Here is a 20,975-nt window from a genome sequence, read left to right as displayed (position 1 = left end):
ATTTAAAAAAATAGTGTTATTCGGCAAAACTGAAGATAAATAAAACAAAATAAATGTCTATGGCCACGTTTAGTATTTAGGCAACACTAGACAAAACATACAAAACAAAATCAGTCATTGATCTATTCTTGTGAGTGAATCTCTGAATTGAGATTCAACGACAATATTGTAGAAAGCATGTTCGGAATTTATAAACTTGAACCAAATGGGACATACGCAGGGCCGGATATGGCCCTCGAGGGGCCGGGGCAATTTTTCTCGGGGGCACTCAAAATAGTTTTTTTAAGCCGTCCCAAAGAATTCCTTATATTTGAAGCAACCGAAAGTTTATTGTTTTAATATGGCAGCCGCCAGCGGCCTAGAATAAGGTTGCCAGAATTTTTTCAGCACATATCCGGGCTGGACAAACCAGGCAATTTTTATATTAAAATCTAGCAAAATCCGCGCATTCGATTTCAAATTGACGACCATAAATCCGGGCAATATCCGGACAAATTTTGTCAAAACTCAGAAATTCCTCAACAAAAATCAAGAAAAAGAAATGAAAAACAATTTTTTTTTCATCAAATCTCATCGATAGATTTTGAACCGTATTTACCGGCTTCCAAAAAACCATTCATAATTATTTTTATAAAACTTGCTAAAAAAAATTCGTTTTGGAGGTGTTTGTTTTTTTTTTGTTTAATTTTCCAAATAAAGTGAAAAAATCCGGGCATTTTTCAATCAAATCCGGGCAACCGGGCCAGGCCGGACTGTTCTCAAATTTAGTAACAAATATCCGGGCAAACCCAGATAAAACCAGGCAATGTGGCAACCTTAGCCTAGAGGATAACGATCAAGTCTTCTAAGCCAGAGGTCATAAGATCGAATCTCGGTCACGGCGTATCTAGTACTCTTTCTGTGGGCTTGTGGTTTTAGTATTTGTAAGATACTAGCCATAATATCCTTGAAAAATGTACATCTTACAGTTAAGAAAATTAGATCTCTTCAAAGAAACATAAAGTTTCACTGAGATCCTATGTGAGTGTGTTTGTTTTTTTTTTTTAACAGTTATATCTTCAATGAAAGCAGTACAAGCCCCCTAGCACGTTTCGTAAAAAGGAGCTATGGCTTAAATATTTAGAAAATGTATAGGGGGATTGAGGGTAAAATCAGTGTGAGTGTAAACAATTCTGGATGGTTTACCAAATATAGAGGAATTAGGGGTTAATAATCTCCGGACAAACTCATTCTTGTGACCCAGTCATTTGCTAGGTGACCAAGCCGGAACAGATCCAGCAGGAAGCAGACATCGAAGGTGCTACGGGCCGTTGCCATGCGCACGTTGAGCAGCGCAGCCAGGCGGGGGTTTGCGTATTTTTGTTTTGGGTAAGAGTTAGCCGTGTGGCACACACTGAAAATCAGTGGTGCTCATCTTGTTTCATCAGTTATGAAGTTATCGTGTTTATAACTTGAGCAGATTTCATCCGATATTGTTCGAACTCTCTTGCAAACTTACCTTTAGATTTGAATTTTTTTTAAATCGACTTCATTGATAAACGGCAACGTTCTCATTAGCAAAATAAGCTATCCTGTGATAAATTGAGTGTTTTTTTTCTAAAAATTGACACCGAACCTTCTTGGCCGTTGGTGTTCGTCAAAAGCGCGCGACGGATCGCCAATAACCTGTTTGATCCGGAAGATGAAATCACATATCATCATCGTTCTCGCGTTGCCCTTACGCCAGCTAACGAACGATGCTCTAGGAGAAGCTGGAGATGATGTTGGTTGATGATGATGACTACCATTTGCACTTGGCCTATCTCACCTATCCGTACCCGGTAAAGTGATACGGTTAGTTGAAGTCTAGCTAGACGAATGGCGAAGCATAAGTATAAGCCCTCTTCTACTCTATGTTGTGGAAGTATCTACGCAGAAAAGATGTAGGCAGGCAGATTCGTTTGCCCCTGTTGGACTTCCTGTGTGCAAAACAAACCAGAACTGACGCTGCTATGCTCCACCCTGCTTGGTTTTGCGGGGTCTATAATGTTCTCTAGCAGAAAAAAATAACAGTTGGCTTCCTGACAGAATAAAAAGACCAGCTTCTGTTTAAATTGGCTTATCGGTGTATTTCTTGTTCCGTTAAAGATTCTCCTTCACCTGTTGATACATTGTAATCATGATTTTTTCATTGTGCTGAGTCCAGGCGCGGTCCTATGGGGGGGGTGATCGGGGTGATCACCCCCCCCCAAGCGGCAAAAAACCGTTATAAAATACCCGCAAAAGCTCGAATTTCTATAAAAAGTTGGAACTTTTCTTAGTAAATGTGTATTTCAATTTAAAAATTTTTCCACTCCGTGGGGGTGTTTATTCAACAAAAAAGTTAATTTATCACTTAAAAAGCTCAATTTTGAAAAATGTCGGTACACCAAACTCAAGCAACTGTAACTTGCTATTCCCTTGACCGAATTACACCAAATAACTTTTGTTGATAAGTAACTCAACAAAAGTGTGTTGTTGAGTGTTGATTTTGAATTTGCTATTAATGAAATGTAAACACAACCTTTTTTAAATTGTCACTTATTTCCCTCATATGCTTAAATTAACACGTGCAAATCGTAATAAATTTTATATTTGCTTCAAATTCAGTTCTTCAAAATTCTTGATTTTGTTTTGAATTTTAATGAAATGACAAAATGGAAAAAGTCACATAGGGGTTGAATATGGTTATAACACCTACATACTTGAAATATTTGTTCTGCGGTCGTCATACATTTATTGCAATATGCAGTTTCTTTATTTTTTGCTCAAATTTGAAAGGAAACAATAAAAAAATCATTTAACTTTAAACGTACGGAGTCATGTGATTTTCAATTTTCTTTATTTATGAAATTTCTACCATGTTTAATGGATTAAAAGATCTTGGTCGTTCTAAGAGGTAAAAAAACCTTTGGCCTTCAAGTGTTAAATTGTCTTTAGTCTAAGAAATTTAAATTTTAGTCAATTTATCCATCGGAGTGATCAGTTTTCCAGTAGGCGTTAAAGAAACGTGTGACTTCAATTGACTGTCTAACTTTTTAATGTTTTTTTTTGCTATTTAGTCATCAATATTTCACTAAACAAATTCAAACGTAATAAACAACAAGTAATGATGCCGAATTAAATTCATTTTTGATGAAGCTTTGAGCAGCGAAAAGCTTTCCATTAGATTTTTTTTGTATTTCAAAATATTCTGTCTTTTTCTTTTGTTTACAGTTGGTTTATTGAGAATTTGTGAACTTTATGCAATCAAATCAGATGTTTAATGCTAACCTCATTTTGAAATCTAAAGTAGTGCTTTTTTCACTTGCGTTTACAAGAAATTGATGACTTTTCAAAATAACAGGGCTGGTAGCGGTTTGGCAATGAAAAAGTAGGGACTTTAGTGACCAAAATTAAAAAAAAAGTGACCAAATAGTGACTTTGAGGACCGAAAGTGACCAAATTGTGACTATGTAGAAAAAAAAGTAACTTTTAAGTACAAAAAATGTGACCAAATCAGGCCCGTGTGAAGGACCCGTCCATGGGAGGGGGGAGGGGGGGTGCGCTGCGGGGGGTTCGAAATTTAAATTTAGATAAAAATAATAACAATACCAAAAATAAAAAAAATTGAAAAGGAAAGTGTTTTCTTACACCGTTTGTCAATCATTTTCAACACACAAACAAAAAAAAATGACTGATAAACAAAATTTTGGAAACATATTACAATGAATGTTTCAAATTTTCGATAAGTCAAGAAAGTAACAAATTAATTAGTTTCAAAAGAATTTCTTAGCAAATTTAAAATTTAAAAAATCTGAATTCTAAAATAAATGTCCAATGTTGTACAAAACTTACCATGAATAGATGTTAGGAAAATGATAGTAATTGTTATTTTTTATTCATCCAAATATGGAATTCTTTTCCTCATTTTTAACTGGAAGTTTAGTTAGAAGTTTAGTCCGCTGTATTTCTTTAAATTTGAACAAAAAATATTTAATCACGATTTAAAATGTGAATTACCGATTACTGAATAAGAAATGAATTTTGATCAGAATTTATTCAATGTTCGATGGTTTAATTTAATTTGATAAAAAGAAGAATATATTTATAACTATTTTAAAAGTGCCAGTTTTATAAACCAGACATAAAACCTTTAATAAAGTAAAATCCTCCAGTTATCAAAATTTCATTTTTGAAGCTTAAACAATAACTTGTTCAACTACACCGACAAAGAAATGTTTGAAAATGAGTAATTACGTGAATGATAAAAACTGATGAAAAATAAAAAATAATGAGTTCAAAACTTTTGTTATTTATATTGAAAGCACAAATCAAATACAAAGTTAGTAAACACTGCGTATTAAAATTTATTTTTAAAGTTGCTACTTAGAACAATTTTTCAGATTAATTTAAAAATCATGATCGATCCAAAAATCATGATTTCATATAAAAAAATTTTAACAAAAAGTTTTTAAATTTTCAATCGCAGGTTTTTAAGCTTTAAATTACAAGGTCTGAGTATTTTGTCTCTTTTGATTAAAATATTGGGTCCTGAAAGAACAGAAGCCTTAAATTATGTTTTATTATTAAAGATTTAGAGTTAAAGGCTTATGGTTGAAGAACATGAAAATTCAGAATTTAAAAACAAGTAAACAATAGTTAAAAAATGTCTTAAAAATTTAAAAAGTTTGATTAAAAAAAATCCAGCAAGTTGATTAGAAAATTGAAATAAAAACTGTACATTAAAATTCGGTAAATTCATTTGAAAATTAAAAAAATAGTATGGAAATAAAAAAGATTAGTTTTTAAAAACATTTTAGGAGGAGTTTTTTCAATAAACATGTTTCACTATAACCATTTTGGTGCTTATTTTTTTAAATTATTGATTTGGTAAATAGTGTCCTAAACTAGAAATTTTGTCAAATTCGGCCAAACACATTTAGTTTTGGTGATAAAGAGTTTATTACTAGTAAAATCAAACATTGATAGATAACTGATTATGGAAAAATGTCATTACAAGTATTTTTGACATCACAGCAGAAAGCGTAAAAAAACTTGATTCTATTTAAAGCTCATCAATTCATATAAAACTTTTATTTTTAAATAATATGTTTTTGATTTGAGTTTTTGTAAAAAAAAAGTGCAGAAACTTCTCTAAAGATTTTTAAATATTTTCAAAAGTCATTTCAATAACAAAAGCTGATAGAAATATTGCATACATATTTAGATTCGGGGAACCCAAATTAGTTGAAATTACCGTTTAAATTCATTGCACCTAAGAAAAATGTAAATTTTGTGGCCTTGTGTAAATTTTTAAAACCCTTTTTTTAAGTATTTAGAAGAACAAAAAACACGAAATAAAATTGAGTATTAAATTGTTTTTTTTAAGAATATTTCATATCAACATAACAATTGTTATGACATAAAAGTTTTTTTTAATAAAAAAAATTGTTCGTTTCAATCTCAATCTTAGTTACACATCTTAATAAAAACCCATTCTAAAGACGATATAGGGTTTTTGTATATCAAGTTTTGAGTTCCAATACAAAAGGTTGATTGAACTAAAAATTAAAATCTACAATCAAAGTTAGTTTTATTTCATGAACGTCAAATAATGTCGTGGATCGAAATGTCTCAAGCCAAGGGTGATTTATGCCGAAATTCCGCCGGAGGCGAAAAAATTTCTGACTGACTGATTACTATTTCATTTCATTATTACTTTTTCATTGGATTATTTTCGGAGAAAAAAGTGACTTTTGGTGATAAAAGTGACCATTTTTCGGAAAATAGTGACTTTAGTGACCAAATGATGAAAAAAGTGACTTTTTAGTGACTGACCCAAAAAAAGTGACCAAGTCACTAAAAAGTGACTCGCAGTTTCTGAACCACAGTAAAGGTTCTTTTTTGCGAATTTTTTTTTCACCCTTAGTGTTTCACCATTTAAATATGAATTATAAACTTAAAATCAATAACCTATATTATGAAATTCAAAAAAATTATAAATTTCAGATCTGATTTTATTTAATTCTGTTTGAAATGTATCACATAAAACATTCATATTATGGATGACAATGAAAAAAATTCAAGTACTGCCAAACAGGAATCGAATATAAAATATTCATAGTAAGAGTTTAAATTTAAAAAACATCTTCTCAAAAGATTTCAGCAACAAAAAATCAGAAGCAGAGATTACGTGTTATGACTTTTGTATTCCCTATGAGTTTTAACAGCCAAAAAGAAACATAAAGTATTTATGATAGCTATTTCGTTATTGAAGAATTGGCGTTGGCGATAGAGATTTAAATTGATCTCCAGAACCCAAAATCTGGATTCAAAACTATAAAACAAGGAAACAAAATTCACATTTTCCGAGGTGAAAAGAATTTGGAAACTGATTTTGACTTATTAAGGATCACTGAATGCAAATTTGTATTTTTTATCAGCTCTTGTTTCTGATATAAATTTTGAAAATACAAGTTTCATTGAAAACATTTGTACACTTTTTGGCAAAAATGTAAAGTATCAAACGATTTAGAAAAAAAAGTTTAACTTAATGGTCAATTTTCATGAAGACTGTGAGTAATTTATCATGAAAAAAAAAACTATAAAAGTAAGTATGTTTCCCCATTTAGTAAAATACAAAGATTATCTAGATAAAATCTGTGCTGTATTTTTCCGGGAATATGACAATTTTTGGCATTCCTCCCTCTAATCTGAATCATTAAATAAATAAAGGATGATGAAAAGATTTTACATAGTTTTTGTTGTTCATGTAGGTTAGTTACTTCATCAATTATCATTGATCGATTTCACTCTAAACTGTTTAGTTTTAAAATTACTAAATGCCAGATAATAAGAAAGGAATAAAATATAACAAAAAATCGAGTTTGCGACAATTTTTAGAAACAACATTCACCTTTCAAAATCAGTTAGCCACGGTTTTAATTTTTCCCATGTGTATTAAAAGTATCCCCTTATCATTCTACTTTTTTTTCGGCAACAAGGCAATCTATCACGCTTAACAGTCAGCAGATCTTTTAGTGATTTTTATCCAACACTACTGGATTTCAAGATCTACAGCAATCATGACTGCTTTCAGCACATCTACACAATAATATTTAAATTTTAAGTTGAAATTTAACTTAAGGTTTGATATTCTGAATCTTAAAACTTGGCTAGTTCAAATGCAAATGATTGAGACTCTTCACTAAAGAAAAGTATCAAAATATAAAAGTATTGAAAATTTTAAATGTTAACTTTAAAATCAAGAGCATATGATATTAAATTAGTTTCCAGAAGCTTCATATTCAGTAACTAATTTTGATAATCGTATTTTCTATTTTATTTATATTTAAAGTGTTGATTTTATATATAGTGTTTGAAAATTTGAAAATAATAATGCTAAATTTCAAAATCACGATTCAGTGAATGCCCCAATGAAGAATTTAATGCCCGTTAGTTTTGTTTGTTAATAAGTTTATCGGCCTTATCGGTGAAAAGTAAAATACTTCCGAAAAATTATAAAGTATCAGAGCGCTTATAATTAGAAGCTCAGGAAAAAAATGAAGATATCTTGAACAATTTTTTTCTACATTTTCATCTCTCAACAGCATGTGTATTATTTTTCATTGAAAAAATTACATTTATAACGAAAAATTCTATAAATTATCAACATTCTTTCTCAGAGGATATTATAGATTCGCTGGTTGTTTTATAAAAGGATCTGTAAGTTGTGTAGAAGGATATTGAAATGAGTATGAAGAGAAACTTTGATAAAGTTTTCATAATTCATCTCTTGTTTCATACTTTTTTAAATATATGCAGTGTGCAGGTAATATTGTAGATTCATTTGCAACTGACCATCCCCCCTCCCGCGACCCCTCCCCCCTTCTTTCATTCACTCAAACGATCGTTTTTTCATCAGAAAAAAACGTTCCTTTATATCGACTGATTTTTGAAAATTGGAAAATCTCCCCCCCCCCCCCCCCCCCCCCATGAGCCAGTTCTAGGACCGCCCCTGGCTGAGTCTTGAAGGAGACGTTAGTTGATTACCATTGGCTTTAGAAAAGTCGCTTATTATATATAGAGTAAAGCTAATGAATTGTTTATCCATATCAAGTCCATATCTACAAAAAAAAAGACAATCACTGTCTCGAAAATTTTCAACTATCCTATCTTAGATACATAAAAGTCTTGTCACCATAGTCACAAATCGTTACATCTAAAGTTTAAAATATGTTAAGATCTTATCATTTCACCAACCATCAATGGTTACAATGATGTGAAAATTTAATGTCAATTTTATCTCATCAAAATTATTGCATGTTCCATCATCTGTATATACTTCACCATCATCCTTCTTTGCATGTTCAGCACCGTTTTTCAAAGTTCTGTCCCACAACCTTCAAAAAATGCATGTTCAAGCTATCCGGCACGTTTTCTGCATGTCAGCACATCTATCTGGACCAGCATGATGGAACTATCCGGGAACTAAAAGGCGTAAGGCATGTGAAGCACGTCACTCTAAGGAGAAAATTTAAAAAAAATAGTTCAAATTTAAAACTTATTTCGTTTCAATTTCCCATTTTCCAGTCGCCGCCCCCAAGTATCAGATTTTGGAGCCCCGCGAAGGCTACGTCCCCGTCTACATCCGGTACGGCAATCAGCCACTGTCCGAAATCAATCCTGCCCTGGCAGCGGCCTTCCATGAGCCGGTGTCCCGCGTGAATCGCGCCCGATTGGCAAGGGTAAGTTCAATTAACTATGGCGATGATGGTGGCGCACCCTTTTTTGCCACTCACTGTCCGGAACATGATTCGTTATTGGAAATTGATATTGGAAACTTTGGGCTTAGAAAAACAGGCAATCAACGGAACTATACAGGAGAGTTTTTCGTTCGACATTTGACGTTCATCGAACGCGCTCAATTTCCGATTTCTCGGAATAACATTATAGGAAATTTTATGAACCTGTATTGATACGTCTAATTTGCGTATACCATCGATTAAAATTGTGCAAACATTAAAACAAAAAATAACTACTGTCCCAGGAAAATTTATTGAAGAGAAATTATGCAACCATATTGGTAAAAATAATAGACATTAACTGAAACAGGCTTGTAAAAGAGGAAATCAATTGATCAAAGTATGTAATAGTGAATCATTTCAATCTTTAAAACTGAGGACAACTCAAATGTAGGGTGATAAGTTTTATTTTACCAATTTTTTTGTATTTGGTAAAAAGGAACTTAAAAAAAATCAAATTTTTCTGAAACCGAGTGAGTACAGGTTACATACCATTTATCTCTTATCTCCATCTTTATTACCTGCGTGACTGATTTTTATTATGATATTTTGCTCGAACAATGCATGAATAATACAAATTAAAAAGGTTTTTTATTTTTACGTATTTTTTCAGCAAATAAAAAAAGGCATTAGAAATGATAGCTCAAATCGTTAACAATGTTAATGCGAATCGCAATTCCTACCAAATAAGTAAACGATCGTAAAAATGGTTACTTAAAGTCGGTATAAATCGGAGGTGATAAAAAGTCCGCCATGTTTTCAAATTTGTACTCCCGCGCGAGGTTCAAGTGAGAAAACAACCTTGTTGTTCTCTCTGCGATAAACAGTGCTACCAGATTGCTAATAATCAGATGGTTCATTTGAAAAAGGTGTCCAATGAGAGAAGCAGCAAATATTGTCGCTGGTAACGGTTAGCATGCATTGAAAGCAATCTTGTGGTCTCTCGCATACATTCAGAATGTACGAATAAGGTGTTGAATATCGTTCTATTTTTATAATTCTTATCGCTTAAGACAAAAGTTAAAAATATGTATGTATATTGCCTCCACTTTGGTAGGTAAATGCTGTTTTTTTTTCGAGTTTTATGTTAAAATCTTTCACATTTACATTTTTTGTATTGAATAGAAACTTTTAAAATACGTCCTTAAATCTTTGAAATGCTCAACTACATTTGTATAAGGATTCCTCTAGTAACAAAAAAGGAAAGTTTAAATCCTTTGATTTACTCAAAAAGCTCATTTGATTTGAAAATAGAATAAATCAAAATTTCATAAGTAAAAGTAATAGATTAAAACTATGCGGTTCAAATCTGATTCTTACAATCTTATTCAAGTTCTAGATTTTAGTATGAAATTTGGCTTCCGAAAAAATTGCAATATAAACAATGTTAACCAATGCAAAAAATAAATAGAATTCTCTGCAATTTGTTTTACTGGAAAATAACGAAAACTTTTATTTTATTTTTTTTAATATCAATCAAGCAAATATCCTTGGATGATTAAAACTACAGATTATTTCATTTAAAAGATGGCAAAATCAACTCAAATTCTACTGATATTATAATTTTCAGCTGAATGATGTACCGTAAAATGGGGTGAGTAGGGACATAGAAGTAAATCGATACGCAAATGAGAAAAATTGTTGTGATCCGTCATTATTTTTTTTATTTTCAGGACCAAAACGTTCCTTGATTAATTGCGAAAAAACGAATATTAATTCAATTTACTTCATGTTGCTTGAATAAATCGAGAAAAAAAGTTTTTTGAAGCATAATAAAATCGCCAACTTTCATACTATGACAAGTCTTGTTTTTCATCATTTCAAATAGTTATGTGAAATGTCTACAAGTTTGGTATAAAGTAAACAATTCTTTCAACATGATTTTGGCGAAAAAAGGAAGCAAATTATCTAGAACTGGTTTGAATAGTGGCACATTTTAACAAAACATTCTTTGGCTCAATAATCGTGGGGTTAATCGGGACTTGTCTATAAAAGTGTTAAAAATCATCCAGAAATCAAGAAAAATATCTTCAAAGCGGAAAACTATGCACTCATTTGCCTCCAAAACACCAAATAATACTTTTTGCCACTTCATTGTATGGAACTGTCCCATAGTTAAATGGTGGAAGCTAACATGAACGAATTTTTAATGTTGAACAGTTTCTCAATAAACAAGCAACTGTCCTTATTCACCACACTTGACTAGGTGACTTGGTGAAGAATTTGAAATTTTGAAATTGAACTAACAATCATTATTATAAGTATACTATCTCTTGCAATTTGAGTTCCCCAACGAATCTAGATAATTATTTCTTGATTGTGAAGCTCATTTAGGAGCTGAATTTTGAATACATTTCTATTAGTTTTAAATCTATATTTGGCACCTGAACTCAGTATTCGAACTTTGCATCTTTGCATCGGATTTCAATACGATTTCTGAAATATACAGAAAAAAACGTATCCTGAATTCAGAATGCAAATCAGCATAATTTTTTTACTGTCAATCATGAAGCTTTAATTTTAATTCTGATGTTTTGAATTTCATTCTTCAGTGTTTTATTTTTATTATAATTTTTCACCCGACTTGCAAATTTTAATTTAAGTGTGAATCAAATGAAAAATAATTGACCTTATTCTGAGTTTTCAATTCTGTATCTCCATTTCAAAGCTTAAAATTTTTTAATTCTGCATAAAAACATATTTTCCTTTTTTTTAAAAGATTCAGAAGAATTTAGTTTAAGAACTTCGAATAAATATCAAACAATAACTCTGGATAGTTTCTAAGTTTATTTTTTTCATATTTGGAAAATTATTATTAAAACATTTATAGAAAAGGGGTGTGAGTTTCAAAAATCAATAATCAAATTGTTAATGAATCGCCAAACCAAATTTAAACGATTTCAAAACAGCTTTTCATTTCTATTTTTTAATATTTGTTCGAACCGAAAATCAAGACGTCCGAACTGGATACCGAATCTGAAATTTAAAAACGGAAATACTAATATGATTTTGATAATTCGGAACCAGAACATCTGGAATAAGTTTGATCTCCTTTAAAAGTTAATGTTCAGAAACGAATTTCAATCAACAAGCATACAAAATTTGAAAAAAATGAAGCAGAATTCCGAACCGAAAATTGTTTCTGGAGGTTTTGGCATTATGTATCTCTTAGTTAATATTGATACTTCGAATAACCTTATTCAATGATCAAAATTTGATTAGAAATTTCAAATTTTGAGTGTATCACTTGCTTTTCTGAACCCTCGTGGGGGGATTTGCATGCATATGAACTGAGTTTTTACAATTTTAGTTTGCCAGTTGTATTTACAGCTATTTCTAGCTATTATTTTCCAAAAAGTTTGGCAAGAAATCTTTTTTTTTAATATTATTAAGTTTTAAAGGATTGCATTTTAGCTTAAAATGTAAATCCTGAAGTTTTAATGAATCATTTTTAGTGAAAGTTAGAGAATTTAGGGAGCGTATCTTCTAAAAAAAAATCACAGTGTCTTTATTTGAGAGTATTTGATATCAATTAAAAGAAAAATTCGGCATGTCTGTAAATTTGCCACATGATAGTGGAGTCTATCTGCTATACAACGCACTTTTCACTCAAAAATCGATCGGGGGGACTAGAACAAATTTTTTTTAAGATAAGCAAACAAAATACACAAGTAAATTTTGAAGGTTTTACTAAAAACTTCAAATTTAAATGTAATAAAACTTTTTCCAAAATAAATACAGTGAGCGAAATAAGAATAGCACCACTATGTGTTTTGCTTGTTAAAATATGATTGATTGGAAATCATCAAAGTTTTTTTCTATAAATGGTTTTGAATTGTTTAACGGATAAATCAAGCATAAGTTTAGTTTTTTTGGACGTTGCAATTGGCGTTGAGGACCAAAACTATGGAAAAAGGGTGCGAAATAAGAATAACACCACTTGTGTTTTTCAACGAAAACAAGATTATTTCTAAAAACTTACTGTGTAAAAGTGAATGATAATGCTTCTACGAATTATTTGAATAGATAACTGCATTTTAAGGAGTTTTCAAGAATTCCAAAGATTTTCAAAATTTTTAAAATGGTGTTTTAAGAGATGCTCTTCTAGAACTAAGGAATTTGATATTTGAGCTGTAATTCTTTACCAAACTACTTACTTTCTTCATTAAAATGACGTGAAATGATGAATTAAACATTTTCGGTTTATTTTAAATCAGAAAAAGCAGATTGGAATTCATAAACTTAGATTTTTCAGTAAACATCACTTTTTCTAGTTTCAAGTCATAGATGGCAGCACTATCTTGCTGTTAAAACCAAATTTAGTCTCAATATGGGTTTTTCAGGTTTATTTAGGCCATATTCATCATTTCGAGGTAGTTTTCCAATACAGTTTTGTTTGAGTTCACGCTGCAGAAATCTTTTCCGGATTTGCAAAAAAATCATCAGAATATATAGCCGCCAAAATTCCTGCTCATCTCAACTTCAGATTCAATTTCAAATCATACCAATAATACTGCCAGTTATCTGGTTCATCAAACTCCATCGAAAAGTACAAAATTATTCGGATTATCGGTCAAAGAAATTCACTTTTATCGGTCCTTGATGAAATTTTTTTTTTATATTGTGATCTTGGAATTTACAAGGCGGTCATGCGGTACCAAGTACTTATTTCCTGACCAAAATCATCCAGCACACCTGAATTAATCCCAGCTATATGAAAATGGGCATCGATTCGGTTTAATTACAAGATAGTGCTGCCATCTATGACTTGAAACTAGAGAAATAGCGTTTGACTATTTAAAAACATTAGTATTTTTAAATTTGAAGCCTGTTTTTTTATCCAAATTCAGCCTCAAATCTATGTTTCGTCAATTTGCATCATACTAATGAATGATAATGAAGAAATAACGCAGTTTGATAAATTATTATAGCTCAAGTATCAAATTCCTAAACGCTAGAGGAGCATCTCTTAAAACCCCCTTTAAAACCTTTGGAGATCTTTAAAATTCTAGAAAACTCCTTAAAATACAGTTATCTATTCAAATAATTCGTAGAAGCATTACTATTCACTTTTACACGGTAAATTTTTAAAAATTATCTTGATTTTGTTGAAAAACACAAGTGGTGTTATTCTTATTTCGCACCCTTTTCTCCATAGTTTTGGTCCTCAACGCCAGTTGCGACGTCCAAAAAAAGTAAACTTATGCTTAATTTATCCGTTAAACAATTCAAAATAATTTGTAGAAGAGAATTTTGGTGATTTTCAATCATTCACATTTTAACAAGCATAACACATAGTGGTGCTATTCTTATTTCGATCACTGTATAAACTCAAAATATTTTGATAAAAAATATTATAACAAAATATGTGACAAAATTTCGAAAAAAAAAATTTAAAATTGAAATAAAATGTCTTAAGACACCTCTAGGAATAACTGGCAATACAGAAGAATATTTACAAAACCATAATTAAAGAGGTGAATTTTCAATTATAGAAGAGTGTCCCACATCAAATTGCATTACGGAAAAAACGCTGTAAAAAAATATCTAGAAGATCGATTCTTTTCAGACTTTCAGACAATATACTTTAAACCTTTTTTGATCTTTTGGTGTAACTCTAGTTCAATACCATATTCGTGCAATCGCAAATTTGACCAAATTGTACCGAAAAAAAATGCGCAACATCGCATGCGAAAACGACTTCTTCTATACGGAAACCAACTTTTCTTCATTTTTTTCTCAAACTTAACCTTTTTGAGACGCTCAATTGAGAATGCTTTGCATCCTTTGGCATCCTTTGAATAGTTTTACGAATAGAAATAAGTCGGAATGGTACAGGCAGAAGCATGATGAATCAAGTATGGTGGTCTCACATATCAAATCGCACGTCCAGCCACGTCCACCGGTTCCCTCGTCCAAAAGGGCCAAAAACTCCATCTGGTTTTCCCAAATGATACCCATCAGAATCAGATCTGGATTACTTGATTCGATCTTCTGGAGCAGCGATGGCAACAGACGGGGGTCCTCCTGAAGCAGCTGTTTCATCTCGATGAAGATCAAATGTTCCTGCAGGAAGGCCAGCCGCTTCTCGGACGATGGAATGTCATACTTCGCCATGTCACCATCCGACTCGATGACTTTCTGCTGCTTCCAGAGAGCTCTTGGAAGAAAATAGTGTTGAATAAGCATAAATATGTTATAAGTAATGGATAATTAATGTTACTCCCTGCTACCGGCAAAACTGGCACCGTCGTCTATTGTTCCAGCTTTGTTTACCAGCCCGGAACTCAGCCGGAAGAATTTTTTTTTTCTTGTATGGATTACATTTGCAAAAATCATGGCTAAATCTTTATCTTAGCAATATATAGATGATTTGCAAAACTCCGTGTTTTACAAAAATCAGAGCACCTGGCATCCCGGCCAGTCAGCAGCCAAGCCAACAGCCAGTTGTCAAATTTCAGCTGCGTTTCGCCCACACCGCAACATTCAACCCTCGTCTACTTTTTGCCAAAGTGAGACCACCATATCTAGATTCATCATGAGCAGAAGTCCACCCTACAGCTTAGTTTGAAGTGGTGAAGCTTATCATTGTCTGATAAATGTTTGAGTCACATAACGAGGTTTCTGAAACTATAAACTTTATACAAATCGGTTGAGAAACAAGGGAGATATGGCGATCTTCAACGAGAAGTGTCCAATTGACATCAAGGTGGTCTGATAAGGGAGTTTTTTGTCTATTTAGGCTTTCAGGGTGCGTTCATAAAAAACTAATAATTAAAAATAAAAGATTTCAAGAATTCATTGAGGGTTTCAAAAGATTTTTTTATTTTGAAGCTCTTGAATCTTTAAAGATACAAACCGCCAAACTTCCAATAGTGCTATATTGTCACTAAAAAGCAAATTAAAGTCAATATCAATTTTGTTGTTAAGAAGTTTGTAAAACTTTTTGTATAAATAGTAAAATTCAAGATAAATACACAATGGCCCGATAAGGTTTTTTTGCGTAAAAATTAGCTTAGCTTAGCTTAGCTTGATTGACTACTCACATCCACCTTTAAACATTGAGCCCGAAATGCTTTATTATAAATTTTTAGTTATAAGTTAATATTGAACAATTCCGTTGAATTTCCTTAGTATGCTTTTCAACTCTTTATTGGTACAACAATGATATTGAATCAAATGCATTTCGAATCCCATGGTCGCAGGAGTGGCTCAGTAGAACGAATTCTACATCGCCAATGGTTGCTACTCCGTGATTGACCGAGGCCACCAATTTTGTTCAAAGGTCAAATGAATGGTGTCTGGGACTGACAACACATTCACAATGCCCAAAACTGATGCTCTCTCTTTAATCATCAATAACGGCGCCGGCCACGTCCTAGTAGTCAATAGATAGTTTGGAAAGAGGAGAGAGGGATGAAAGAAATAATTCGTGCCTTAGGACCGAGGTCACCTCTGCATCCTAGCAAATAATTTTGTTCTGGGGAGTGGGTAAAAGGATGTAATCTGAAGACACTTTTGATTAGTGTGATCTGATTCTTACAATTCAAGTAACTTAAAAGTGAATTTGAAAAAACACCTAACTTAAATCCCTCAATAACAAGCTCGTATCCTATACTAGAATTTCTATCTTGTCAATGAGGGGGCTCTTCATTTTAAGTAACCTCTAACAACAGAAAACCAACCTGTTACTTTTCTTTTAAAATTTAAAACAGAGCGGTTGAAAATAAATAACTGTCAAGCATGCATCTTTTTATTCAAATATGCCTATTCATACACCACGTTCGCATATCCATGTCGTATCAAAAACTGTCATGCTGATTTTCAAAGATTCATGAAGAAAAATGTTGAGCTTTGAAAGATAAATTACTAATGTTCTTTGAAACAGTAACACAAATTTTTTCAATCCATATTATTGAGCTGAAAGCTAATCTATTTTCGATACCCTACCATAGTTTCGCTCATTTGTGTAGCATTCTAATATCTGCTCACTCTAAAAAACTTGACAATACATTTATTTTTGTGCTCTTCGATGATCTTTAACACGGGCTAAATAGAAACATGGCCCCAAAACAAATAAAAAAATTGCTTGAGTCTTTTTAAAGAAAAAAAAAAGTAATAATACCATTTTGAACGATTTGTTAATGATAAACACAATCGGGCGATATTTCGAAAATTAATTTGTTTGACTGTATAAATTATGAGAACTCTACGAAAGCAAAATTGAATTTATGCATGCTTCACTAGTTTTTCATTGTATACAATTGCACCATTGAAAACCATTAATGATTCATTAAAACTTTAAGGTTGAACAAAGCAATTTAATCCAGATCAACCAAATAAAATCATATCAAAATCATAAGTATCTGTATATATCTGAAGCTTGGAAATTTTAATATCAATCATTTTTTTGAATTAGAAGGTTTTTAATACAAATACTTAGCTTAGATCGGTGTTGTTTTGATGTTCCCGTACTCCTTAAAGATCTTGAAGAAAATCTCTCTTCGATCGCCGGTAGGTCATTTAAATTGCGCAGAAAAAAAAACAATCCAAACCACTTGCTGCTCTTACAATCAACCACCAAACTCGTTCAAAACACTTCCGATGATAAGTCTTCCAGTAGACATCCCCGATAAGGTTTTTTTGCGTAAAAATTGCGTATAAACTCTTTTCAGGTGAACTTGCATTCGTTGGTCTCCATGCCAAAATGTTTCAAATAATGCCACTTCACGTCAATTCACTCTTTATAATTTATCTACTGTGAATAAAAAAATTTTGGCACTTAATTGCTTGGTTGAAGTGCGTTTATTTGGGAGAGTGCCGTGCGCCAAGCGATTAAGCACCTTCGTTAATTGCTTGAAAAGTACGGTTTTTACACCACGTTTTAACATTTTTTTGTGATCGTGAGCACGGTCCAAAGAGGGGTCTCTATTTCGATCAAAAAACGAAGATTATCTTAGGCTATTCCGATTCAATATTCCCTAAAAAGTTACCAAATTTTGATACCCTTATCGAAGTTCTGAGCCGCAATATTTTTTTTTTTCATCGGATCAGTAGATTTAAAATGAACTTATATTTACTGTTCTATGAATTAATGAAACCGTATTTTTAACCAAGTTTTGTTTCGATTTTCCAAAATTATAAAATTGAAAAAAATGAAAAATTCAAATTTCCCTATAAAATGCTATTGAAAAGTACATTCTTTATTGCTTGAGTAATTAGAAAACATATTCGTATATTTGTTAGATAAAGGTTAACATTCACATCTCAAATAATTGTCATTTCCATGACTGACGATGGTAACTTTTGCAACGATAGTTTTGTTTCTTCCTGTTTTTCGAGTTCAAGCTTATTTTCCTTGATGATTTTTTTAGTTTAACAAGGAATAATCTAATATTTCTTTCTTTTTTCTTTACAGCAACTGCAAGGCGACGATCTAGTAAACAACACCTCCAGCAACTCTACCTCCATATCGGCATCGGATGAGCACCGAGTGAAGCAATTAGTTGCTGCTGAGTTAGCCAAACAAACCCGGCCGTGATTAGAAACTTAAATCAAATGTTTTTTTTTTTTCAAATCAGCTCTCCTGTTTTTAACTAACTTACAAACGCTACAACCAAGTGGAGTAGTTACCCATCGTGTTACGATTTCCAGTGCTGATAAACCTTGTTAGAAAAATAAAATTTTATTAGAACTACCAATAAATCCAACCGGAAAATATGATTTTGTTTCCTTTTTGTATTTATGATTTTGTTCAAGTCGTATGCAATAAATAACCTTCAACTGTCTGAACCGTTTTACAGATGCATTCCCGGGAAGGTATCAAGATTTGCCCAAGAAGGACGGATATGTGCCGGTGTACATTCGCGTAGGAAACACGCCCTTGGAACAAATCAACCGGGATTTGGCTGCGGCCTTCCAGGACAGCAATGCTCGTAGCATTCGAGGAACATTGATCCAGGTTGTTTTCCATTAACTAGAAATCCATTCATAATACTTAATAGGTAGTTGATTGTTTCAACATTTGATTTGCAGCAACTTAACCGCAATACACGTTTCTCGTCGGAATCGAGCAGCGCCTCGAGCGAGGAAATTGGAAACATCATTGCCAAGGGAATGCGTGCCCACCTGCGAAACCAGACTGATCCCAATTCCAGCTCCAACGAATCGAACTCATCTGAGCAAATCGGAAATGAAATAGCATCGCTCAAGGCAGCTTTGGCCACCAACAAAGTAAACTAACAGTTGATAAGGGCCTAAATACCCCCGACTACAACTCTGCTCCAAGACCGGAGCAATTCACTGCCAACAGCACTTCTATGGAGAGCAGAATGTGATTATACAATAAAAATAATAATAACAATTATGATTATCAAGTGAAACTTAGTTGTAATGCGCGTACTTCCACTGTGAGTTTTTCGAATCTTCGGGTCATCATCGATGCAATCTTTTCCTACTGAATTCAGCAAACACGCTGCTCTAGAAAAAATCCCACCGATAAGGGGTTTCGTCTCTTTTAAGCTAACTATATTAGTAAATAAATCGTAGAATTAAAAACGACGTGTTTTTAATATTTTTGATGACCATAAACTACACAGAATCTCTGATCGAATGTTTGAACAAAAGTTTTTTTTTTAAATCCATGAATAAGAATAAAAACTGTTAAGAATGTCAAAAATGTCAAAAATGAAAAAAATAACAAAAATGACAAAAATGACAAAAATGACAAAAATGACAAAAATGACAAAAATGACAAAAATGACAAAAATGACAAAAATGACAAAAATGACAAAAATGACAAAAATGACAAAAATGACAAAAATGACAAAAATGACAAAAATGACAAAAATGACAAAAATGACAAAAATGACAAAAATGACAAAAATGACAAAAATGACAAAAATGACAAAAATGACAAAAATGACAAAAATGACAAAAATGACAAAAATGACAAAAATGACAAAAATGACAAAAATGACAAAAATGACAAAAATGACAAAAATGACAAAAATGACAAAAATGACAAAAATGACAAAAATGACAAAAATGACAAAAATGACAAAAATGACAAAAATGACAAAAATGACAAAAATGACAAAAATGACAAAAATGACAAAAATGACAAAAATGACAAAAATGACAAAAATGACAAAAATGACAAAAATGACAAAAATGACAAAAATGACAAAAATGACAAAAATGACAAAAATGACAAAAATGACAAAAATGACAAAAATGACAAAAATGACAAAAATGACAAAAATGACAAAAATGACAAAAATGACAAAAATGACAAAAATGACAAAAATGACAAAAATGACAAAAATGACAAAAATGACAAAAATGACAAAAATGACAAAAATGACAAAAATGACAAAAATGAGCAAAATGACAAAAATGACAAAAATGACAAAAATGACAAAAATGACAAAAATGACAAAAATGACAAAAATGACAAAAATGACAAAAATGACAAAAATGACAAAAATGACAAAAATGACAAAAATGACAAAAATGACAAAAATGACAAAAATGACAAAAATGACAAAAATGACAAAAATGACAAAAATGACAAAAATGACGAAAATAACAAAAATAACAAAAATGACAAAAATAACAAAAATTACAAAAATTAAAAAATTACAAAAATTACAAAAATTACAAAAATTACAAAAATTACAAAAAATGACAAAAATGACAAAAATGACAAAAATGACAAAAATGACAAAAATGACAAAAATGACAAAAATGACAAAAATGACAAAAATGACAAAAATGACAAAAATGACAAAAATGACAAAAATGACAAAAATGACAAAAATGACAAAAATGACAAAAATGACAAAAATGACAAAAATGACAAAAATGACAAAAATGACAAAAATGACAAAAATGACAAAAATGACAAAAATGACAAAAATGACAAAAATGACAAAAATGACAAAAATGACAAAAATGACAAAAATGACAAAAATGACAAAAATGACAAAAATGACAAAAATGACAAAAATGACAAAAATGACAAAAATGACAAAAATGACAAAAATGACAAAAATGACAAAAATGACAAAAATGACAAAAATGACAAAAATGACAAAAATGACAAAAATGACAAAAATGACAAAAATGACAAAAATGACAAAAATGACAAAAATGACAAAAATGACAAAA

The 20,975-nt window shown here is 31.5% G+C and overlaps 1 protein-coding gene and 1 long non-coding RNA gene across 2 annotated transcripts; both read left to right on the top strand.

The window, feature by feature from the left end:
* The first annotated feature begins 8,058 nt into the window (after positions 1–8,058).
* Positions 8,059–18,524, top strand: LOC129757835 (uncharacterized). Its single transcript, XR_008739823.1, has 2 exons — positions 8,059–8,747; positions 18,223–18,524. It is a non-coding gene; the product is annotated as an uncharacterized LOC129757835 (long non-coding RNA).
* Positions 18,525–18,576: 52 nt separating this feature from the next.
* Positions 18,577–19,352, top strand: LOC129752382 (uncharacterized; the record flags this gene model as incomplete). The annotated part of the gene is made up of 2 exons (XM_055748173.1): positions 18,577–18,765; positions 18,840–19,352. Coding segments are annotated over 2 exons (396 nt in total), but the record flags the coding sequence as incomplete, so codon positions are not given.
* Positions 19,353–20,975: the final 1,623 nt, after the last annotated feature.

The sequence above is a fragment of the Uranotaenia lowii genome, chromosome 3, assembly GCF_029784155.1.
Source record: "Uranotaenia lowii strain MFRU-FL chromosome 3, ASM2978415v1, whole genome shotgun sequence".
Lineage (NCBI taxonomy): Eukaryota > Metazoa > Arthropoda > Insecta > Diptera > Culicidae > Uranotaenia > Uranotaenia lowii.
The sequence above is the reverse complement of the archived record's forward strand: the minus strand, read 5'-3'. Positions and strand labels throughout refer to the sequence as shown.